This window comes from Mandrillus leucophaeus, unplaced genomic scaffold, assembly GCF_000951045.1.
Source record: "Mandrillus leucophaeus isolate KB7577 unplaced genomic scaffold, Mleu.le_1.0 Scaffold453, whole genome shotgun sequence".
NCBI lineage: Eukaryota > Metazoa > Chordata > Mammalia > Primates > Cercopithecidae > Mandrillus > Mandrillus leucophaeus.
The window spans coordinates 1,147,829-1,167,670 of record NW_012104843.1 but is presented as its reverse complement, the minus strand read 5'-3'; the positions used below and the strand labels follow the sequence as shown (position 1 = coordinate 1,167,670).

The following is a 19,842-nucleotide window of genomic DNA, read 5'->3' as shown; positions in this document are numbered from 1 at the left end:
AAAAAAAAAAAAAAAAAAAAAAAAAAAAGAATCACAGCCTCAGTGGCAAAAAAACATTCCAGGGGTAGAAGAGAAAAATGAGGTTCTGTTAAATTAACAGACTTTAAACCCCAAACCCTAGACAAAGAATCCATATTTATAATGGAGACTAACGGGGAATATAAAAGAATGTTTTAGAGGTTGTGTGTGTCATCAGTCAGCAACACTGCCCCAACTCATCATGACTGTGGTAGGCAGAAAAAGGGCCTCCAAAGATGTCTACATCCCAGTCCCCAGAATCTGGGACTATGTTACCTTACACGGCAAAAAGGAGTTTGCAGATATGATTAAAATAAGGATCTAGAAACAGGAAGATAGGCTGGATTATCTAGGTTGGCTACATGTAATCACAAGGCTCTATTTATGAGGAAGGCAGAAGGGTCAATGCAAAGGAAAGATAACAGAAGCAGAGGTTGTGCCGATGGGCTTTGAAGTGTGAGGAGTGCGTCACAAGACCAAATATGAGGGAGGTCTCTAGAAGCTGGAAAAGGCAAGGACCAGATTCTTCCCAGAGCTTTTGGGAGGAACCAACCCGGCCATCAACTTATTTTAGGGCTTCTGACATGCAAGACAGTAAGATGATGAAGCCACGAGGTTTGAGTTAATTTCTTACAGCAGCAATAGGATGCCAATACGGTGATCATCTGAGAAACTAGAAGCCCTGTGGCTTTCTGAAGGTGTCCAGGGGTTGTGCATCTTGATTTGTCAGAGGTGCATAATTATGTAAGTCTTTAAGATCATGTTGGGTCACCGAAGTAGAGTACTCCAGTTTGGAACCATGAGCTAGAATAGCAGCCTGAAGACAGTAACCATGGAGGCACCCCACAGGATGAATGAAATGAGTGAAGGCCAGACCAGGAAGGCACGAAGAGACAGAAGAGCCACAGGGGCAGTGAGATAACAAAACAGAAGAAAGAAATGGGAAAACATGCAGTCTACACTGGAGAAGAGTGGGGGAATGACAGTGTGAAGACAGAAAATCAGAAGGAATGCGGAAAGCTGGGTGAGGCAATAGGAGAGGAAGCATGGGGAGGAAAGGATCAGGCAGGGCAAGGATGGGGAGAGACACAGAAATGAGGAGGCCAAATGACCCAACACACAGAAAGATGTGATCCACGAGGGAAAAAGATACGAGCCTTCAATGACGTTATTAGTTTCCTTTGAAATCCTGACACGTACACGTTCACAGACCCCTCCTTGGTTCTTAAAGCAAAAAATGTGTCAGGTGCAACAGCAACATCAGGTTCTCTATCAGCCCCATTCTGAGAAGACATGCGTAAGGGCAGCAAATGCACTGTGGGGCTAATGGAGAAGAAATGAGGGGATGTCCTCAAAGTAATGCATGGGGAGGAGAAGGGAGGAGAGAGACCTCACCCTCCACTTTGTTAGCGTTGATGCAGTGCAGGAAATGCTACCCCAAAATAGGGCACCTTGGCATACTGAGTATTTTAAGCTGAAAGAAGCTGAGAAAACCACGGCATCAGAAAGGTCATGCTGACCATCTTACCCCCGCGCTAGCAACAAAGCAGGACACAGAAACTGAAATTCCAATTGCCCCTTTCTGCCCTGAGATGGGCTAGGAAACTCAGAGAGGTCACTCTCTGACTTCCTCCCTCCGTCCTCCCCTAAAGGCCTTCATGTGGCAGGTATCCTGCCCTGTATCTGGAGGGCAGGGATGTCACACAGGCCACAGAGATTCTGAACAAACAGGCCTTGTTCAGTGCACCCTGTTTATTACCATCAGATCCTGCCCTGTTGTCCCTCAATCACACTTCCACGCGACTGTCCGTAAAAACACAGTTTTCTCAGAGTCTTCGGGTCTTCATTTTCTGAAGGCTCTTGTGTCATGTAAAACTTGTATTAAATAATTTTCTCTTTTTTTGAGACGGAGTCTTGCTCTGTCACCCAGGCTGGAATGCAGCAGCTCGATCTTGTCTCACTGCAACCTCCACCTCCCGGGTTCAAGCAATTTTCCTGACTCAGCCTCCCGATTAGCTGGGACTACAGGCACCTGTCACCACAACCAGCTAATTTTTGTATTTTTAGTAGAGACGGGGTTTCACCACATTGGCCAGCCTGGTCTTGAAATCCTGACCTTGTAATCGCCCACCTCAGCCTCCCAAAGTGCTGGGACTACAGGTGTGAACCACTGCATCCAGCCGTATTAAATAATTTTTTATGTGTTTATCTTGTTAATCTGTCTTTTGTTATACGGATTTCAGCCATAAACCTTGAGATGGGTGAGGAAAATGTATTACTTTTCTTCTTCCAGTGTCGAACCATATTTCTTGGAGCATGAGGAAATGAGGATGCACAGTGTTCAGAGTCACTGGCAAAGCACCAGGCAATGTCTCCTAAGATAGCTCAGTGGACACAAGAAGAACAAGATGGGATAACTGCCAGGAAGATCAGGTGGACTAGAAACATGCAAGTGACCAGAGTCACAGCTGCTCGTCGGCACCAACACTGACGTCTGTTTCTGGTGCCTTGACACAAGGCTATTTCCTCATCCCTGACTTCTCCCAACATGTGTATTCCTGCCTTTGATAGTCATAGATGTGCTTCTCAAATGTACAGGTGACAATGAATAAGCACGTAAATTAACAAAAAGGGATGGAAAAAGATATCTACAAAGCCAAACAATAAATTAAAACAAGATAAACATCAATAAAAATAAATGTGCATCTGATGCTTCCCTGTAAAATCAGACTTTGTTAAGTGGATAGAGTTCTGATTTAGCATCATCTTCATCATTAAAAGATACATAACAATTACGGAGCAGGTTTTTGTCTAAAATCCTAATTCAATTTTCAGTTGTATTAATGAAGTATCTGGAGAGATGGTCCCTCCCGTCCCTGTCCCAGCACGCAGCATTCCATTCAGTGCCTCAAGCTTTTGGCAGAGCATATGAGAAGCAGACTTGTTCAGAGGACTGTGGACTAGACAGTGAAGAAATCCTCTGGTCCACAGTTAGGGAGCTGAAGAAGGGGAGGAGCCGGAGACCAGGCTAGCCATTAACACGGCTAAGAATGAGGGGGAGAGGACAACCATGTTCCAGCATGGAAAGGACAAGCATGTAAAACAGGAATGGGACGTGAATGTCTGGGCCACAGAGAGCTAGTACAAGTCACCAGTACTTACTTATCTGAAATCCTTGGAGTAAAATGTGGTTCAGAATTCAGATTTTTAATTTTATTTTATAAAGGCATCTGTACTGCATATTCTTTGACACCCCAAGGAGAGTCTAAGACAGCATTCCCATTCCATAATTCCTAGGTTTTGATATTTCTGCATCAAAACTTAGGAATATTGACTTTAAGGAGGAAAAACCAGAGACCCTAAATAGCTTCACATCCATTCAGGTCAGGTTTGGTCACCAAATGAATTACAAAAATGGGCAGGTTTTGCTACTAAATTAGATATGGAAACTTTCTGATTATAGATTTTGGAGTACAGGCTAAGGTACCAAGAATGACCACCGAGAAGGCACACACCCAATCCTCCCATCCTCAGGCACTCCCAGTCCCACTGTGTCATAGCCGCACTGTGCCAGCTGACTCAGTCCCACCATGTGGGCTCCTGGCTGTTCTTTCCAGCCCAGGCTTCCTCCTTCCTTGAGACCTCTTCCTCCTCCTAGGATGCTTCCCACCGACCCCCAGAGTCAATTCCATCTCCTTCCAGGGACTGCTCAAATACATCTTCACTGAGGCCTAACCTGATGCCTAAATTCCAAACTGAAACACGCTCCTACTTGGCACCACCTAGCTATTCCTTTACGAGTGCCACTGACCCCTTCCTAACATGCTGCATAATTCTCTTACTTATCATTGTTGCTGTCTATCTCCCCTACTAGAATACAAGTCCCATGAAGGCAGGGATCCTTGCCAGGTTCTTATTGCTCTAACTGTAACATATCAACCATGCCTCGTACATCCTAGGGAGGACTGGTGGTGATATTAAAAGTGATTCAGGCACTGAACGAGTGACTAAATCAATTGATTTTAGATGTCTTTTGGTCCCCAGATTCCATTCCCTAGGCTGGAATTAAACTGGGAAGTGTGGGGAGTGATGGCCAGCCCCGATCCCTTTGCTGCAAGACAGGTCCAGAAAGGCACGAGAGTTTTTGCCCCTGCTGTCCTTCCCTCATGACAGTGACACCTGGAGAGGTCAATGTGTTCAGAACCTCAGGTACCACTGAGCATCTAGAAACCCCCAGGGAACTTTTTGTTATTCTAGCAAAACAAAATGATGAAAATATACATCAGGTAGAGACAGCAAAATTGCCAGCCAGACTTTGCCCAATTTTCAGAAGAAAGAGGCAGCCCTGCCAAGCACTGGCGCTCTACATTCTTAATAACATGACAGAAGGACCATAAAAAATGAGGAAGGATGGGCATCGGACTGTTCTTCACCATGTAAGAGTTCACTAGGAGAGACAGCCTAGGACACAATTGTTGGGAACAAAAACCTCAGACTCCACGCAAAGCACAGCGACCGAACGTCCTGGGTTGTTAAAGAAACCACTGACCCATCTTTTGTCCACTTAGTGAAATAACCATAATGATGATGCCTGAGAGGAGATATCTGACTGGGTTAAATACAGCTCTTTATAAAAGCAAGAGTATCTTCAAATGTGCGTGTATTTCAATTTGAGCAGGCTAGAAAAAAGTACTGATAGTTATTTAAATTGGACTTACCACCTTCTTTATGCAATGGACTAACTCCAGGACTTCTAAATGAGCAGTAATTTACCAGCAAAAAGATACATATTAAGTCTTTCAGAAATAGTTTTGCAATAATCAGAGCAATGATTGAAAGAAATTGAGGTCTGGGAAGTTAGCAGCACTTGCGGCAAATTAATCAATCTCTGGCATTGTGGAGCTGCTCTGAGTGCACAGGCATCAAGGGGCTCTGAGCCAGTACCCCTTCCTCAGACATAAGGTGGGGATTAAGCAGCACTTTCATTTCTTCAATAGTGAAAATAGTCTGTATTATCCAACTTTCAAATATGCCCATTTGTAAGATATTGATTGAAATTCTTACCACTGACATCACCAATAACATCAGCAGGGCTTGGAGTGAGTAATTGTTTGAAGTATCTTACGCAAGCTAAATCCTGTATTAATTGAACATCTCAAAAAAGAATCTACCCTTTATACAGCCCATATGTTTTATTTTAATAATTAACATAGTGTTGACCTTTGATTTCTAGACCATAACCAAGTTAACCCAAATATTTATCAATCTGGAGTACTGTACTAAAACTAAAAATTCTTACTTGTATCATCACATACTAGCAATATATATTGACAAGTACACTTTACGTTGGCTAATGAATATACAGATAGCCAAAATAATATACAGATATCCAAAGTTATATCCTATTATTATTGGTATAGTCAAGAAGAATTTGAATAGGGAAATTTAGAGCTTCATTCTATTATTTAAGACACAGTTAATTTCATGATGTATTCATAATAGCTGAATAACATTATTTAATAAACCTGTATTTAAATGTTATCTAGAAGTTAATCCAAATAATATAGAATATACATAATAAATGCAGTAACTAGAAATACCAGCAAAATTAGAAGTTCTTTAGTCTTAAAATCAAATATCCAACTGTTAACTGGGTTAACTTGGCCAAATCAAACTAAGGAGCCCAACACTGACAAACTTTTTTTACATATTTAAAGGTTCAAACCTTTGTAAAACTAGGTCTCAAGCCAGTTCACTTTTAAACTGTAATTATAGCACTCTAGTATGGGCAGAGTGGCAGTGCCTGTGCTACCTATCAAACATGATCTAAAAGATCAGGCTAGTCATTAACATGCCTGGTTAATAACGTCACTTTTCCTTAGTCAATATGCCTTAAAATATACAACTCTTCTGAAAACATAGTTGAAAGAGGATAAAGATGTAAGATAAAGGAGGTTAAAATCCCTACAGTTTTGAATTTGCATAGGAATTGTCAGTGTGCACTCAGGGCACAGTTTGTCTTTAAATGTGTGTATGTGTGCATACCTAGGTATCCTAGCTCTCTCCAATGAGAAGATTCAAAAACAATAAATAAAATAAATAAAGTAGTAATGAGCACCCCCATGCTAAGACTGTAACTTCTAATGGCCATTTCCCACAGAAAAAGAACCAGGATTCCCTGGAAAAATGGCCAATTCTAGGTCTAAAGTAGAAAATGGAAAATATACACCTAGAATATGTCATCACACCAGAAAGCAAAGAAGCTCCCTGAAATGGACCAGGACAGGAGTCACCCATGCAGAGTAAGCCCCACTGGAAGGCTGGGGAAGACATCAGCAGCAATAAAGATATTAAGTGTAATGAACTGAAACCCATCAAATGTGTTCACACATACAAGCTGATGACAAAGATGCTGATGATGACAACAACAACAATAATTATAACTACCTTGGTCACTTTTAGGTGATGATAGTGACTGATAGACCATTCTGCAACTCCTAATGAATTAATCAACCAAGGCAATGATCATCAATGGCTGGTAATGTTATGGGATCCTTGGGGTGTTACTTTGCCACCCGGAAACCTCTGTGGCCAGTGGTACCTTTACCTGAGTTTTGCTTGGGCCCAATGGGCCCACTTGGCCTGGAAGGCTGCACTCGGCTGACACTACCAGCCTGGATTCCATGCCTGCCAAGGGCAAGTGGAGAGATGAGGGGTGTGTAAGTGAGCAAGCATGGGATCTGGCCACTGCACACAGTCAGGCACACCAGCTGTGGCGGAATGGGCAGCTCCAGGTGTCGGCATGGGCACCAGCTCCCTGCAAGCAGCTTCCAAGGCTGGCAATGGGGAATGTGGTGGCACCCAGAAGCTTGAGACACTAGGAACTGCAGAGCCACAAAGAGGGTGCCACAGCCCTGGCCCAGGGAGCTTCTAGGTCTGGGCTCCCTGAAGGGCTACAGGTCTTCTCTCCTTCTCTCTTTCTTATCACCCACAATGTGGTGAGCAAGGAGTGTGTTTCAGCCCTATTTGTGTTATAGCCCTTGCAGCCCCGCCATTTGGTAGGTCCCGAGTTCTTGTCCTGTGTCCAGGAAGAATGAGGTATGCAGACAAGTGGAGGGTGAGTAAAGTGAACATGAGCTTCACTGAATGACAGAATAGCTCAAAGGAAACCCACAGGGGTCAGCTCCACTCCACAGTGAGGGTGTCCCAACAAGTGTTTAGCTCTCAGAAGAGAGCAGACCCTTGAGTGGGTAGCTCCTCTGTGCAGGCAGGTCATCAGTCAAGTGCTCAGCTCTCAATGGAGAGGAGACCCTGGAGTGGGTAGCTCCTCTCCCCAGGCAGGTTGGCCTGAGTGCTCAAGTCTGGCTGAGTCCATGGATTTTATGGGCTTCAAAGTGGAGGAAGTGTGTGTTGATCGGTTCATGGGTGGCCATGGGTGGGCACAAAAAAAAAAAAAAAACACCATAATTTTCCACTCCTGGACTGCAGGACTGACAGTCTGGCTCCCAGCCTTCAGGCCTTCCCTGGCTTGAAGGTGGGACTTCACTGGGAAACTCCTCCATCTGCCCTGGAGCCTGTCTGCCTCCTGCTGTTCATGGCACCCAGGCTGTTCATACCGAGGGGCACCTGCAGGTCAGTGCCAAACTGCCCTCAACAACCCCTCAGCCTTCCTCCCATGCTTGTCAGTGCCTAAAGTCAGGAAGGGGCTGAGGCGGCAGGAGGCTGGCATGTCAGTGCTGCCCTGGGCGCACACACACCCGGCTGGGTTGTGACAGCACCTGTGTTTGGCTTCAACTTTGCTCCAAGATTGGAGCAGGCACTGGGAGCAGGGAGAGGCCAGGCAGTGGGAGCAGGCACTGCCAAGCCTGCAGGGGCAGGGGTGTCTTCCTGGGTCCCTGAGAGTGCAAAGATGCCCAGTCCACAGCCGTGGCTGGGTGGCTGCAGCTGCGCCTGGGAGGGCAGGGCTCCTGCCTGCTCCCAGCCTCTAAGAGCACAGGGATGCCAGATCTGCAGCCACGGCTGGAAAGCTGCAACTGCACTCAGGGAGCATGAGGTTCCCGCCCTGCCAACTCAGCAGCAGGTGGGGCTTCTACCTGTTCCCAGTTCCCGCTGGCCCCATGGAGCAGGCAGCACCAACCATGGCCATCTCTGCCTTCCTTTCTCATGCGATACCCTCGGATACTTGGAAGCAAGAAGAGCAAGTGAACCTTCTGCTGAATATGAGAAAAGATGAAAGAAGGCTTTCCCAGATCGTATGGTTTGTAGGCCCAAAGGAAGCAGACCTTAAGATTAGTGGAGATGCCTTTCCTTCTCTTCTGCCCTCCAGACTGACACCACTTGACCAGTAGTTTTAAAAGTCCAATTTCAGACACCAGGTGTAATTTAGGGTGGAGGGTGGGAGGCGGGTGAGGGTTGAAAAACTACCTATCAGGTACTATGCTCGCCACCTGGGTGACAAAACCACTTGTACACCAAACCCCAGCAATACAAAATCTACCCATGTAACAAACCTGAGTATGTACCCTCTGACCTAAAATACAACCCGGAAAGAAAAAAATAAAAAGTCCAATTTCAAGTCGAGGCCAGGAGACCTCAAGGTTGCTATGGAGGAAGGGGCTCTCTACTGCCCCACCTGTTCCTGCCACATCCTATAGCACCTGCTGCTTACATCTCTCTTTGGCTGAGTTAGATAATATCACAAAGGGAAATTATTAATATTTCTTCTAGAGTATCCCTAGACATGTTATACTGTTATCAATATAAAAGAAATCTTTATTTTTAAATAAAGGTAATCCAAAATCATACTAAGTTAAAACATACAGTATACGCCTAAAGGTTTTCAGCAGCTTCAGTCTGACTGTTCAGTATGATATTACATAAATATAGATATAGATATTTAACTGACTAAGACAATAATGGATGTGATTTTTAACTACTCAAAATTTTTGAGAGCAAATGGTCCCCATAGCAACTAAAGACAGTCCTCCTTTATGCATTTCTAGTATTTTCCGCGATGCTAAGTGATGTTAAATTTATGCTTTAATATATATGGCATAAAATACCCAAGTTAAGCTTGTGAAGGGAACCATAATTTTACTTCTTTTCATATCATTTTGTGGCTTTTATACATAATAACAAAATTGTTCTGAAATACAGTTGTGCTTTTTTTCCTTATAATCAACAAATGAAACGAAAAGCCACCTCGAAAGGTTGACCAAAAGCCTATATCCATAACACGAAAGCCAAGGCAACATTGCACACATACAAAAACAACTTCAATTGTAAATTCTGATCAACGCTATCGTTTAAATTACTACACGATACTTATGAATTCATGAGGAACTACCTACGTCTTTTTCTGCAGTTCCAAAGATGCACTATGGTGACGTTACAACATAGATGGCCTGCTTCAAATTCGAGCACGGTGACGAGCGATGCCCCATTGGAAGAGTCGTTACAACTTTCTAAGCCGGCCGGGCGCGGTGGCTCAAGCCTGTAATCCCAGCACTTTGGGAGGCCGAGACGGGCGGATCATGAGGTCAGGAGATGGAGAACATCCTGGCTAACACGGTGAAACCCCGTGTCTACTAAAAATACAAAAAAACTAGCCGGGCGAGGTGGCGGGCGCCTGTAATCCCAGCTACTCGGGAGGCTGAGGCAGGAGAATGGTGTAAACTCGGGAGGCGGAGCTTGCAGTGAGCTGAGATCCGGCCACTGCACTCCAGCCTGGGCGACAGAGCGAGACTCCGTCTCAAAACAAACAAACAAACAAAAAAAACAACTTTCTAAGCCTCAGCCACTTCTTCTATAAATGGACACATAATAAAATTCTTGTAGGGATCAATGACAAAAAATGCCTGAACATCACCTACCACAGTAACTAGCACACAGCAGTGCTCAGTAAATGTAGCTGCAATTACTTTATTTCAAACACCCCTGTTGAAGTCAGTAATATAAATACTATTCATACAATTTTTAATTTATTCATTCAGAAGTCAAATTCTATGGTAGATCAGTGAAACTGTTCCCATGAAAATCACTGTAGGTTATAAAAATATCAAGGTTTCCCTCTTTTCTCTCAGAAAAAGGTCTAAAATTATCTGAGCTAAAAAACAAAATGTGAGCAATTTATTAGACTGGAGAAACATAATTTTTTCATGATTGTGTAGCTCATACCCAGCTTGGTGGAATTATATGTCAAACTCTCAAAGCAAAAAGAAAAAATCAATTTCTAGGTCAACAGCTAAGAAACCATTAATTCTAAGTACTTTTTTTAAATGAAAATTAAACTCCTCAAAGTAAGAGCTCAAATGGAATTACATTCTTTACAAAAAGTGGATGGGGTACATTTAATTCATCTATTACTATGACACAGGTATTGCCATTGTGCAAACTCAAATGGAATATCCTTATTACACATATATTTCTTATGTTCATGGAGATCATGGGAAAAATAAAGGTGTATGTCTATAATGTTTAATGTGGATGCTATGGCAAGAAAGTTTTTAAAGGAAGAATTAAGAAAGAAGTTATAATTATGACAGAATAAGAAAACCTAGGCAAAGGGCACAAGAAATGAAGGTTTAGGAAAGGTGACATATTGACCATATTGGCTTCTAAAATTACTCCAACATATGCGTGTTTTTATTCATCAGTTTTTGCAACTCTGCATGATATTTGCTATATATCCTGAAGCAGCAGAGGCACCACTACGTTCTATGTATTGCTCCTCTCATCAAAGACCATCCTCTGAACAGGAACTGTAGGCCTAAAGCAATCATCCCAGGCAGAAACGACTTCCTCTGTGCTTGTTTTCCTGCCCTAACTACAAATCTACTTTTGATGCTCACCTGAAGGAGCTACACGATTTGTTTGGGTAGTCAGTAAGCCCCATGCATTAGTAGGTATTCACTGAGCATTTTGCTATGTGACAAGTACTAGTCTGGGTCCTCAGTTGTAGCAGTGTTTTTAACAGCATAGCAGTCCCCCCTGTTCCATGGGAGATACATTTCAAGACCCCTAGTGGATGCCTGAAAACATGGATAGCTTCTGTCATGTCTTGCACACACAAACTTAATGCCTCCTTGTACCTCTTAACTAAGCACTTACCACGCACTGTGGCTGTAAACTTTTGCAGTCTGAGGTACAACAGCAAAACTAGAACGAATTTCTTTTTCTTCACAATTTCAGGTATAGAAAATTCTTTCTTACTGTAGATCTTAGCAAGCAGTGCATACAATTTTTTTCTTTCCTTATTAAGTTGAGCACTTTCACCTTCTCACTTAAAGGAAGCACTTGATGCCTTCTCTTTGGCATATCCAGATTGGCATCATCACTACTCCTGTGCTTTGGGGCAATGGTTAAGTAAAGTAAGGGTGACTTGAACATAAGCACTGTGATCCTGAGACAGCCTATCTGATAACCAAGACACCTCCTCAGTAACTAGTGGGTGGGTAGTGGGATTTGTTGGACAAAGGGATGATTCATGTCCTCAGTGGGACAGGGTAGGAAGAGGAACTTTTCATCGTGCTGTTCAGAATGCTGCACAATTTAAAACTTATGAATTGTTTATTTCTGGAATTTTCCATTTGACATTTTTGAATGACATTTTCATTGACCACAGGTAACAGAAACCATGGAACGTGAAAATCTCAGATGAGAGGGTACTACTGTACTTTAAAGTAGTATCATCTGAATTCCTTTTCTATTGTATGAACTAATGCATATTATGGAATAATTTTAAAAGGCTATTCCGGTACATTACTTACAATAAATGCCAAGCTCTGCTAGCAAAACAGCAAAACTCTCAATTATATTGTGCTATGATAGATTTTAAAGTTCTAAATTCAACACAGGTAAATCACAGTAAATCTGAGACTATCAGGTTAAAAGGCTAATATCTGAGATGCAAGATCATTCAGTGAAGAAAAATGTCCAAGAGAAAAAATTCATGCATTTGTAAATAAATAACACAATACTTGTACGTAAGTATAAACATGTACATATATATACAGACATAAACATATTAGACATATAAAACTGACTTTCACTAATAAAATGGAGTTAACTATAATAAACATAAAAACCGGATGTACAACTGCACAAAAGTTTCCTACATTTTCTGGGCCTCTGTTTTCTCGTCAATAAAATTAGGAATTTAATTTAAAGATTGCTCCAAATTCAGGTTACATAATTGTGTAACTTTAAAAAGTAAGATATTTAAAAATGTAGGGACTTCTAACAACTGTGAGAAAGTGGTTATTTTCCAGGTTTCCACTGCCAACTGCTATTCACTCAACATACGCACCTCAAATCCTAGCCTGATCAAAGATCCTGTTCATCCATTGTTGAAAAGACATCACTCCTCCCTCCCTGTCTTCTGCTCTTTGTCCGGGAGGCAGAACTTTTGTATTTCCCACCAACCCTGAATGTAATATGGTTGCTAAGAAGAGTAAGGAATGCAGGAACTTCCACAATGATTACAAGAAATAAATTAAAGAGCAGAAGTTACAAAAACACCAAAATGGGACCACAGGCAGGGGAAGAGGAAGGCAGTGGCCCCCATGCCACAGATCTTGCAACTGCACATGCATGAGTCATCTATAGGTACATAAACACTAGCTAGCATTAGTTATTACCTTCATTTACTGGAAAGTATTATAAACAGGAAGTCCTGAGAGAAACAAGCAAATGTAGACAAATAATATTTGGAATACTGAAGAAAGAACAATAAAGGCTTTAATACAACCATACATGACTTAAAGGTCAGTGACTACATAAAAAATATACAACCTCAGAAGTTGCCCATCAGCAAACAGAAGTTATTTATTTTAATTTATTTATTTATTTTTGAGACGGAGTGCAGCAGCACAATCTCGGCTCACTGCAACCTCTGCCTCCCAGGTTCAAGCAATTCTCCTGCCTCAGGCTTCTGAGCAGCTGGAACTACAGGCATGTGCCACGGCACCCAGCTAATTTTTGTATTTTTAGTAGAGACAGGGTTTCACAATGTTGACCAGGATGATCTCGATCTCCTGACCTCGTGATCCACTCGCCCCACCCTCTCAAAGTGCTGGGATTACAGGCGTGAGCCACTGCAGCCAGCCATGACAGTATTTTTAAAAGTATAAAAGTATACAGAAAGTATAAAAAGAAAACCCCAAATTCCATTTTCTCTTTTCAGTATTTTTTATATATATACACACACACACACAGAGTATATATATACAGATTCTGAGATATTTTCAAAATGTGGGCTCAGAAAGTGATCAGAAAGTTGATAGAAAAAATTACGGTAATATTTTGGGTGCTTGAATGATTTCCACAAATACATTTAATTTTAGTATCTCACACTGTTGCAGTCCGTGTTTATATGAATAGACTGCCATATCTGATAGCATATCACAAGTATCTTCAAGAACTGCAGTGCATATAGGTTTTTCAACACAATAAAAGAGTTCTACAGATGTTGTCTTCCTACCGTCTGGAAAATTTTTTAAAGTATTTTACAGCTGTAATGATGGATGGGCTCACATACTGGGTCTTATTCTTTTGTTCAGTGTTCTAGAAAAAGCAATCCCACTCAGCAACATAACCTGTGTGGTCCACAGATGAGATGAAGAAAATATAAACAGATGGGACACATCTGTTAATCATAAACATTTCTTCATTAGTGTCATCATCAGATTTATTTATGTTATGTTATTGTCAAAGACTCTGACAGGGATTATATTTAATCTAAACTAAAAAAAATCAAAACCTTGGCCATTTTTCACAGGTATGGATCAATATGACATGCAATACATATAAACATTATTTTCTATGGTCAGGATGGCACCTTGATACTAACGATGTAATACTGGTCACACCCAAATTCTATGAAAGCATAAGTGCATAACGCCTATTCACCTACCTTCCAAATACAAGAAGACGGTATAGTAGAGTGGAATTACTTAGAGGTGACATAAAAAGTAAATAAACAGAGTTGTACTATTACCAGCTATGCCATTTTTCCTTGTGATCCAGGAGAATTCTATACTTCCAACTCCTCTTCTATAAAACAGATAAACCACCATGGGATACAACCATGAAACTCTGTGCAGAATGCCTATTGTGGGCCTCAGAGGACTTCAACACAAGTAGTAAAAATTATTGTAAATAGGTCGGGCATGGTGGCTCACCCCTGTAGTCCCAGCACTTTGGGAGGCCGAGGCAGGTGGATCGCTTGAGCCCATGAGTTTGAGACCAGCCTAGGCAACATGGTGAGAACCTGTACAAAAAATTAGCCAGGCATGATGGTGCATGACTGTAGTCCCAGTTACCCAGGAGGCTGAGATGGGAGGATCATCTAAGCCCAGGTGGTCAAGGCTGCAGTGAGCTGAGATCATGCCACTGTACTCCAGCCTAGGTGACAGAGTGAGACTCTGTCTCAAAAAAATATTGTAAATGATTATATTCAAAAACACCAAAGTACCCCCAAACAAAGATGTGTTATTAATTTCTAAGTATTGTCTCACTCTTGAGAGAGATTCGAATCACAGAAAAACCTAAAAATATGTTTTTTCTTCAATCTTCTGCGTGGATATCAGGATTATTTTGAGGACCTAAATGAGTTTACATGCAGACCTGGTCCATGATGAAAGGTTTACATGTCTCCACAACCTCTAAAGAATGGCCTGAGAAAATGTGGAATTACTTAGAGGTGAAATAGAAGTAAATAAACAGAGTTGTATTATTACCAGCTATGCCATTTTTCCTTGTGATCCAGGAGGATTCTATACTTCCAACTCCTCTTCTATAAAACAGATAAACCACCATGGGATACAGCCATGAAACTCTGTGCAGAATGCCTATTGTGGGCCTCAAAGGGGAGTGAGGGGTCCTAGGCAAGAGGGCAGGAAGGGCTCTGCCAAACCAGCATCTGCTGAAAACCCTCATCACTACTGCAAACTGCTTTGTAAACATATAGATTAATAGAAACTACACTTGCAGGTGAAGGACACAGGTCTTATTTCATAAGCTATTAATAAAATAAACATTTGCCCACAAAATGCCTACCCATCCAGGGAAAATAAATTATTGAACAGTAAAATTATTCTAACATCACAAAGACTCACTAACCAAATGGTGTCCTGATTCCAGGACAAAGTAAGTTTCAGTAAAAAGCTCAAAGTCACAACAGTTCTATCTGTGTCATCTTCTTGACAGTGCAGTGTAGAAAGTTGCAGTGCAATAAATGGTCACCGAAGACAAGAGGGGTCAGAGAAGACTGAGCAAGATAAAAAGAAAGGCATTAAGGGACTGACTGTGAAAACAACTACCAACACTATCGTTCAAATCTAATGAGAAAAAATTCAAAGATCAATACATGGAAAATTAAACATCAGGGTCAAATTGAGGCAACGGAATACAGGAACCAGTTCTACGCTATGTCTGTCTTCTGTCTTTCCTGATTTGGAATGTGTGTTGTATTTTGCTTCTTACTAGTAATTTCCAACCCTGGGTGTACACTGGAATCACTTGGAGAGTCTTTAATAAATCACTGCATGCTGGGCCCCAATCTAGACCAATTAAATGAGAATCTGGAAATAGGAAAGACATTTGTGAAAAAAAACCAAACCAAAACAAAACAAAACCCTTCCGAGCTGTTCTATAGTAGAGTCAGGGCTGAGAACTTTGCAGTTAGACCCTTTTTTTTTTAACCCCAAAATTGTAAGTAGCTTTCTCCAAACCACATGACAAATTATCTTTAAAACAAAGTTCCTGAATGTATAGGAAGTAGCGAAAGATTTCCAACCCAAATAAGTGCTCAAGTTTAAGTAGGAGTACACCAAGTCCAGGACATCTGCAAAAATAAAAAGAGCAAATCATGTCCTCACAAACCTGTAAATTCTTGGGAATATCTAAGATGACTCTGACTCTGTTGAGGAAAGAGTTTAGACTTAATACAGTATTTATATTATATTCTCTAGACTTAATATAGTATTAATATTGTATTCTCTCAAGTAATATTATCATAAATATTATAAGCAAAACGTATTTTTCCACAAATAATTAAGATTTCTAGAAATAAATCAAAGGAATAAATAGTTTCATTTTTATAAGGTGCTTAATACTTTGTGGAAAATGTCAATAAGATGTTTGTCTCATCAGTTACCACAGATGGCCAATCTTGATTGTGTTTGATACCAATAGCCATTATCTAAGAAAACAATTCTGAATTCTAACATCAAGAGTTTAAAACAACTGGGAAGTGGATTAGAAAGAGAAAAAGAAATTGAATACTGAGGACAGTTTTCACAAGCTGCAAAATGTTCTTAAGTTAACAGTTACAAAACTTCTACAAAGAAGAAAGTAAAGATGAACTTGGAATATACAATATAATCCTCTGCATACACTTCCTGGCCAGCAATGTCTCTAAAAGGGACAGTAGGATATGAAAAAAAGAGTGACACGGGGCAGAGGAGTGGAGCATCCTGACAGAAAACAGGAAGTCTCTCCAAAATGCATTTCCCATCTGACAATCCATTGCTGATTAATCTTGGGACAGTACATTCAAGTATCTCCCATTTTCCCCAGAAACAGAGGAATAAAAATACTACTGGGCTGCACGCAGCGGCTCACACCTGTAATCCCAGCACTTTAGGAGGCCAAGGAAGGAGGATCACTTGAGGCTAGGAGTTTGAGACCAGACTGGGCAATAAGGGAGAATCCATCCCTATAAAAATGACAAAATAATTACTCAAGTATGGTTGCATGTGCCTGTAGTACCAGCTACTTGGGATGCTGAGGCAGGAGGATCACTTGATCCTAGGAGGTTGAATGAGCCATGATGTTACCATTCTACTGCAGCCTGGGCAACAGAGAGAGACCCTGTCTCTAAGCCAAATATAAAACAAAGCAAAGAACTACTGATCTACATTGCAGTGATTAAAAGGAATAAAGGATTTAAAAATTGTATACAGAGTGTCACACAAAGTCACCCATTACAATCATAATTACACTGCGAGGCATGACAGGAGGTGGAGAGACAGCACGTGCAGAGACAAGGCCAGCATGCATAATGGAGTGGAAGCCGGTGTGGTGTGGAACACAACCGCATACACAGAAGGGTTAAAACCCAAAGCACAGTTCAACTCAGTAGCAAACTAAAAATAAATAGATAATACTTTTTTTGAAAAAAGAAACCCACACAAAACAAAACAAGGAAGGATAAGGACAAAAAATCAACACCACTCAATATGAAAAATGAGCAGCCTCCAGATTAATGCTTAAAAGGAAGAAACAAGAATGCAATTGGAGAATACTAAGGTGAGGGAAACCTCAAACCTAGAGCTTAAAGAAGTGGGTGGCATTCTGGTTAGAAGGGACAGGTAATTTAATCCCACTCATTCTGTCAGGATTCTTGAGAGCATGGATCTATCCATGCAACCCTCTGCCATGCAAAACACACATGGTGGAATTTGAATAAATATAAAACAAGTCACACAATTGAACATTACACCAAAAAATTTAATTAAAAACTCAAAATAAAATATGTATTAATTTCTAAGTTTAAGCTTACAGTTTGGAAATGCAAATGACAAAAAGGCCTATGAAGTGTGGTGTGTTGTGTGTGTGTGTGTGTGTGTGTGAGAGAGAGAGAGAGATTCTTCAGATTTTTCTCAAGAGGAGGACTTAGGAGAAGAGTGCTACATTTTGTAATTTAATAAACTGCCATATAAGTCATTTGACAATCAGATCTTCCAAGCAAGATAACTAAGCATAAGCAAAGGGGAAAAAAAAGAAATTCACAAAAGGTGCATAAACAAAAATAATTAGCTTTTATAGATTACTAAGTAATCTGGCTACTTATTAACAAAGAAGGAGACTCTTATACTAGGATCTGAGTCTGTTTCTCTGGGTTCCTCCTCCAGGGTGAATGTATTCTTCCTGCTGGACTCTCATCAACAGGTGAAAATGAGTTACTGTACCTGTAGCCAGAGCCTGTCTCCTGCCACGGTCCTGCCGATGGCACTGCACTGGAAGGTAGCAAATTGGCCAGCGTTAACTTCCACATTCTGAATCCGCAGGAAGTGAGGGGTCCTCGCTACATAAAGAAAAAGAATGAAAGATGTTAGAAGTGGCGATTTGTAACTAATGTATGTCTTCTTCAATCTACCTGCAATTTTTGGCCTTTCGATTTTGTTCACCTTGGGGGCAAAAAAATGCTTTTGCTTATATGAGCTTTAAGTATTTAACATAATTTTTAAAAATATCATAAAAAGTTTTGGTATGTTGTGTAAAAGAATAACAGAAAGCCAAGCATTCTGGAATAGAACGAAACAGAAAGAAGATATTTTATTGTTCCTGCTGTGCAAATTATCATAGCTCAGCAGTCTTCTTGTAATAACAGATCTGTATTAATAAAGATTAAACTGAAACCTAATTGATGTTTTGAACAAAAACATATTAGATATTTATACCAGCAACATGAAAAGAACAGTAAGAAGTTAAATGATGTTATCAAGGAAGCTTTTCAAGCCAAGTACACAGCTGTACATAATATATATTTTAATACCACTAACTGGTATGCAGCATTACTTATGTAATATTTTTCAGCTGCCAAAAATACTATTTCTTTAGACATGCTCTGTGAAATGATGCTGAGACTGCCATAGCATGGCAATGTTTGCTGATTCTTAATTCCAATTCAAGAACTAAGGATTCCAAATGGTGAACACCATTGTCTAGTAATGTACATTGTCCATATGGAACAGCTGTCGAAATAAAGGATTATTCCTACTTGGTATGAGAAGCAATTTCTGCATCACACTGAAAACAGGTGTCCAGGAACTAGAATGATAAGTCAGGACTTAAATTTTATGAAAATTCTACGTTTAGGAAAACATTCCCTTATTATAACAATGATAGAGTGAAAGAGTAACAAAGCGGGAAGAGTCGGCACAGAAAAAGAAGCAAAGAGTATAATCATACTTTCTGGGAGAGACAGATAAATCTGGATAATAACTAGAATACATCTGTTATGCCTTGCCAGCTTTTCCCCACTGCCAATGTGTCTTCAGCCATGTCCAGGCAGCTTCAAAAAAGGGTGCCCCACTACTGGGTAGCAAAAGATTACAAACTAGGGCTCGTATTAGCCTGGGCAGAACGTAATTAGGAATGGAAGTTGAGTTACTACCAAAGAACAAAGAAAAACTTAATTTAATGTCAAAAACACAGAGGAAAGCCCCATTATTAATTTGGAGGCCACTAATAATTCAAAGTATTCATGATGCTCAGCATACAAAATATTCTAAATAACTTCCAATAAAGCAATATAACCATGGACCATTGTTTCTTAATACTAATATATTAACATATAACTCTATGATCTCTGCTTTTCACTGACTTAATCAAATTACTCCTTGCTCAAGAATAACATAATTCTGTGTTTTTAAAAGATCTCTGTAAAAAGTCCCTAAATGAATTTCTCTTTTAGGCTTTGTTCCTGAAATACTCAAAGACCCATTGTTTTTAGAAAATGGAACAAGGTAACCTTTATCGGGTACTTATGCACCGGAAACTTTTCCACTGACTACTCACAAACCTTCTGTGAGGGAGATATTTTCTCCATTTCCAAGAGGGCGAACACTTGTGGGTACTTGGCTAGTAAGCGTCCGAAGAAGAACAAACTCCAGTATATCCAGTTCCAAACCCCAGGCTCGGTTTACGAAGCCACAGTGCCTCTCCCCAGACTTCCCACCATCTTTGCCTTTCCTTATCTCTTCATCCCACTTGCAGTGGCTCCCCTGTCTGCCTGCTGGAATTTTCAAGGTGTTTCTC

General features: G+C 40.8%; 1 protein-coding gene across 2 annotated transcripts in view; it reads right to left on the bottom strand.

Annotated features, from left to right (window-relative positions):
- Positions 1–19,842, bottom strand: part of PTPRM (protein tyrosine phosphatase, receptor type, M) — a 704,023-nt gene that overhangs the window by 489,917 nt on the left and 194,264 nt on the right. For both annotated transcript variants that reach the window (XM_011994359.1, XM_011994360.1), the window contains exon 5: positions 17,991–18,106. In XM_011994359.1, coding sequence (XP_011849749.1) covers positions 17,991–18,106 — 116 coding nt within the window. The remainder of the gene's footprint in view (positions 1–17,990; positions 18,107–19,842) is intronic.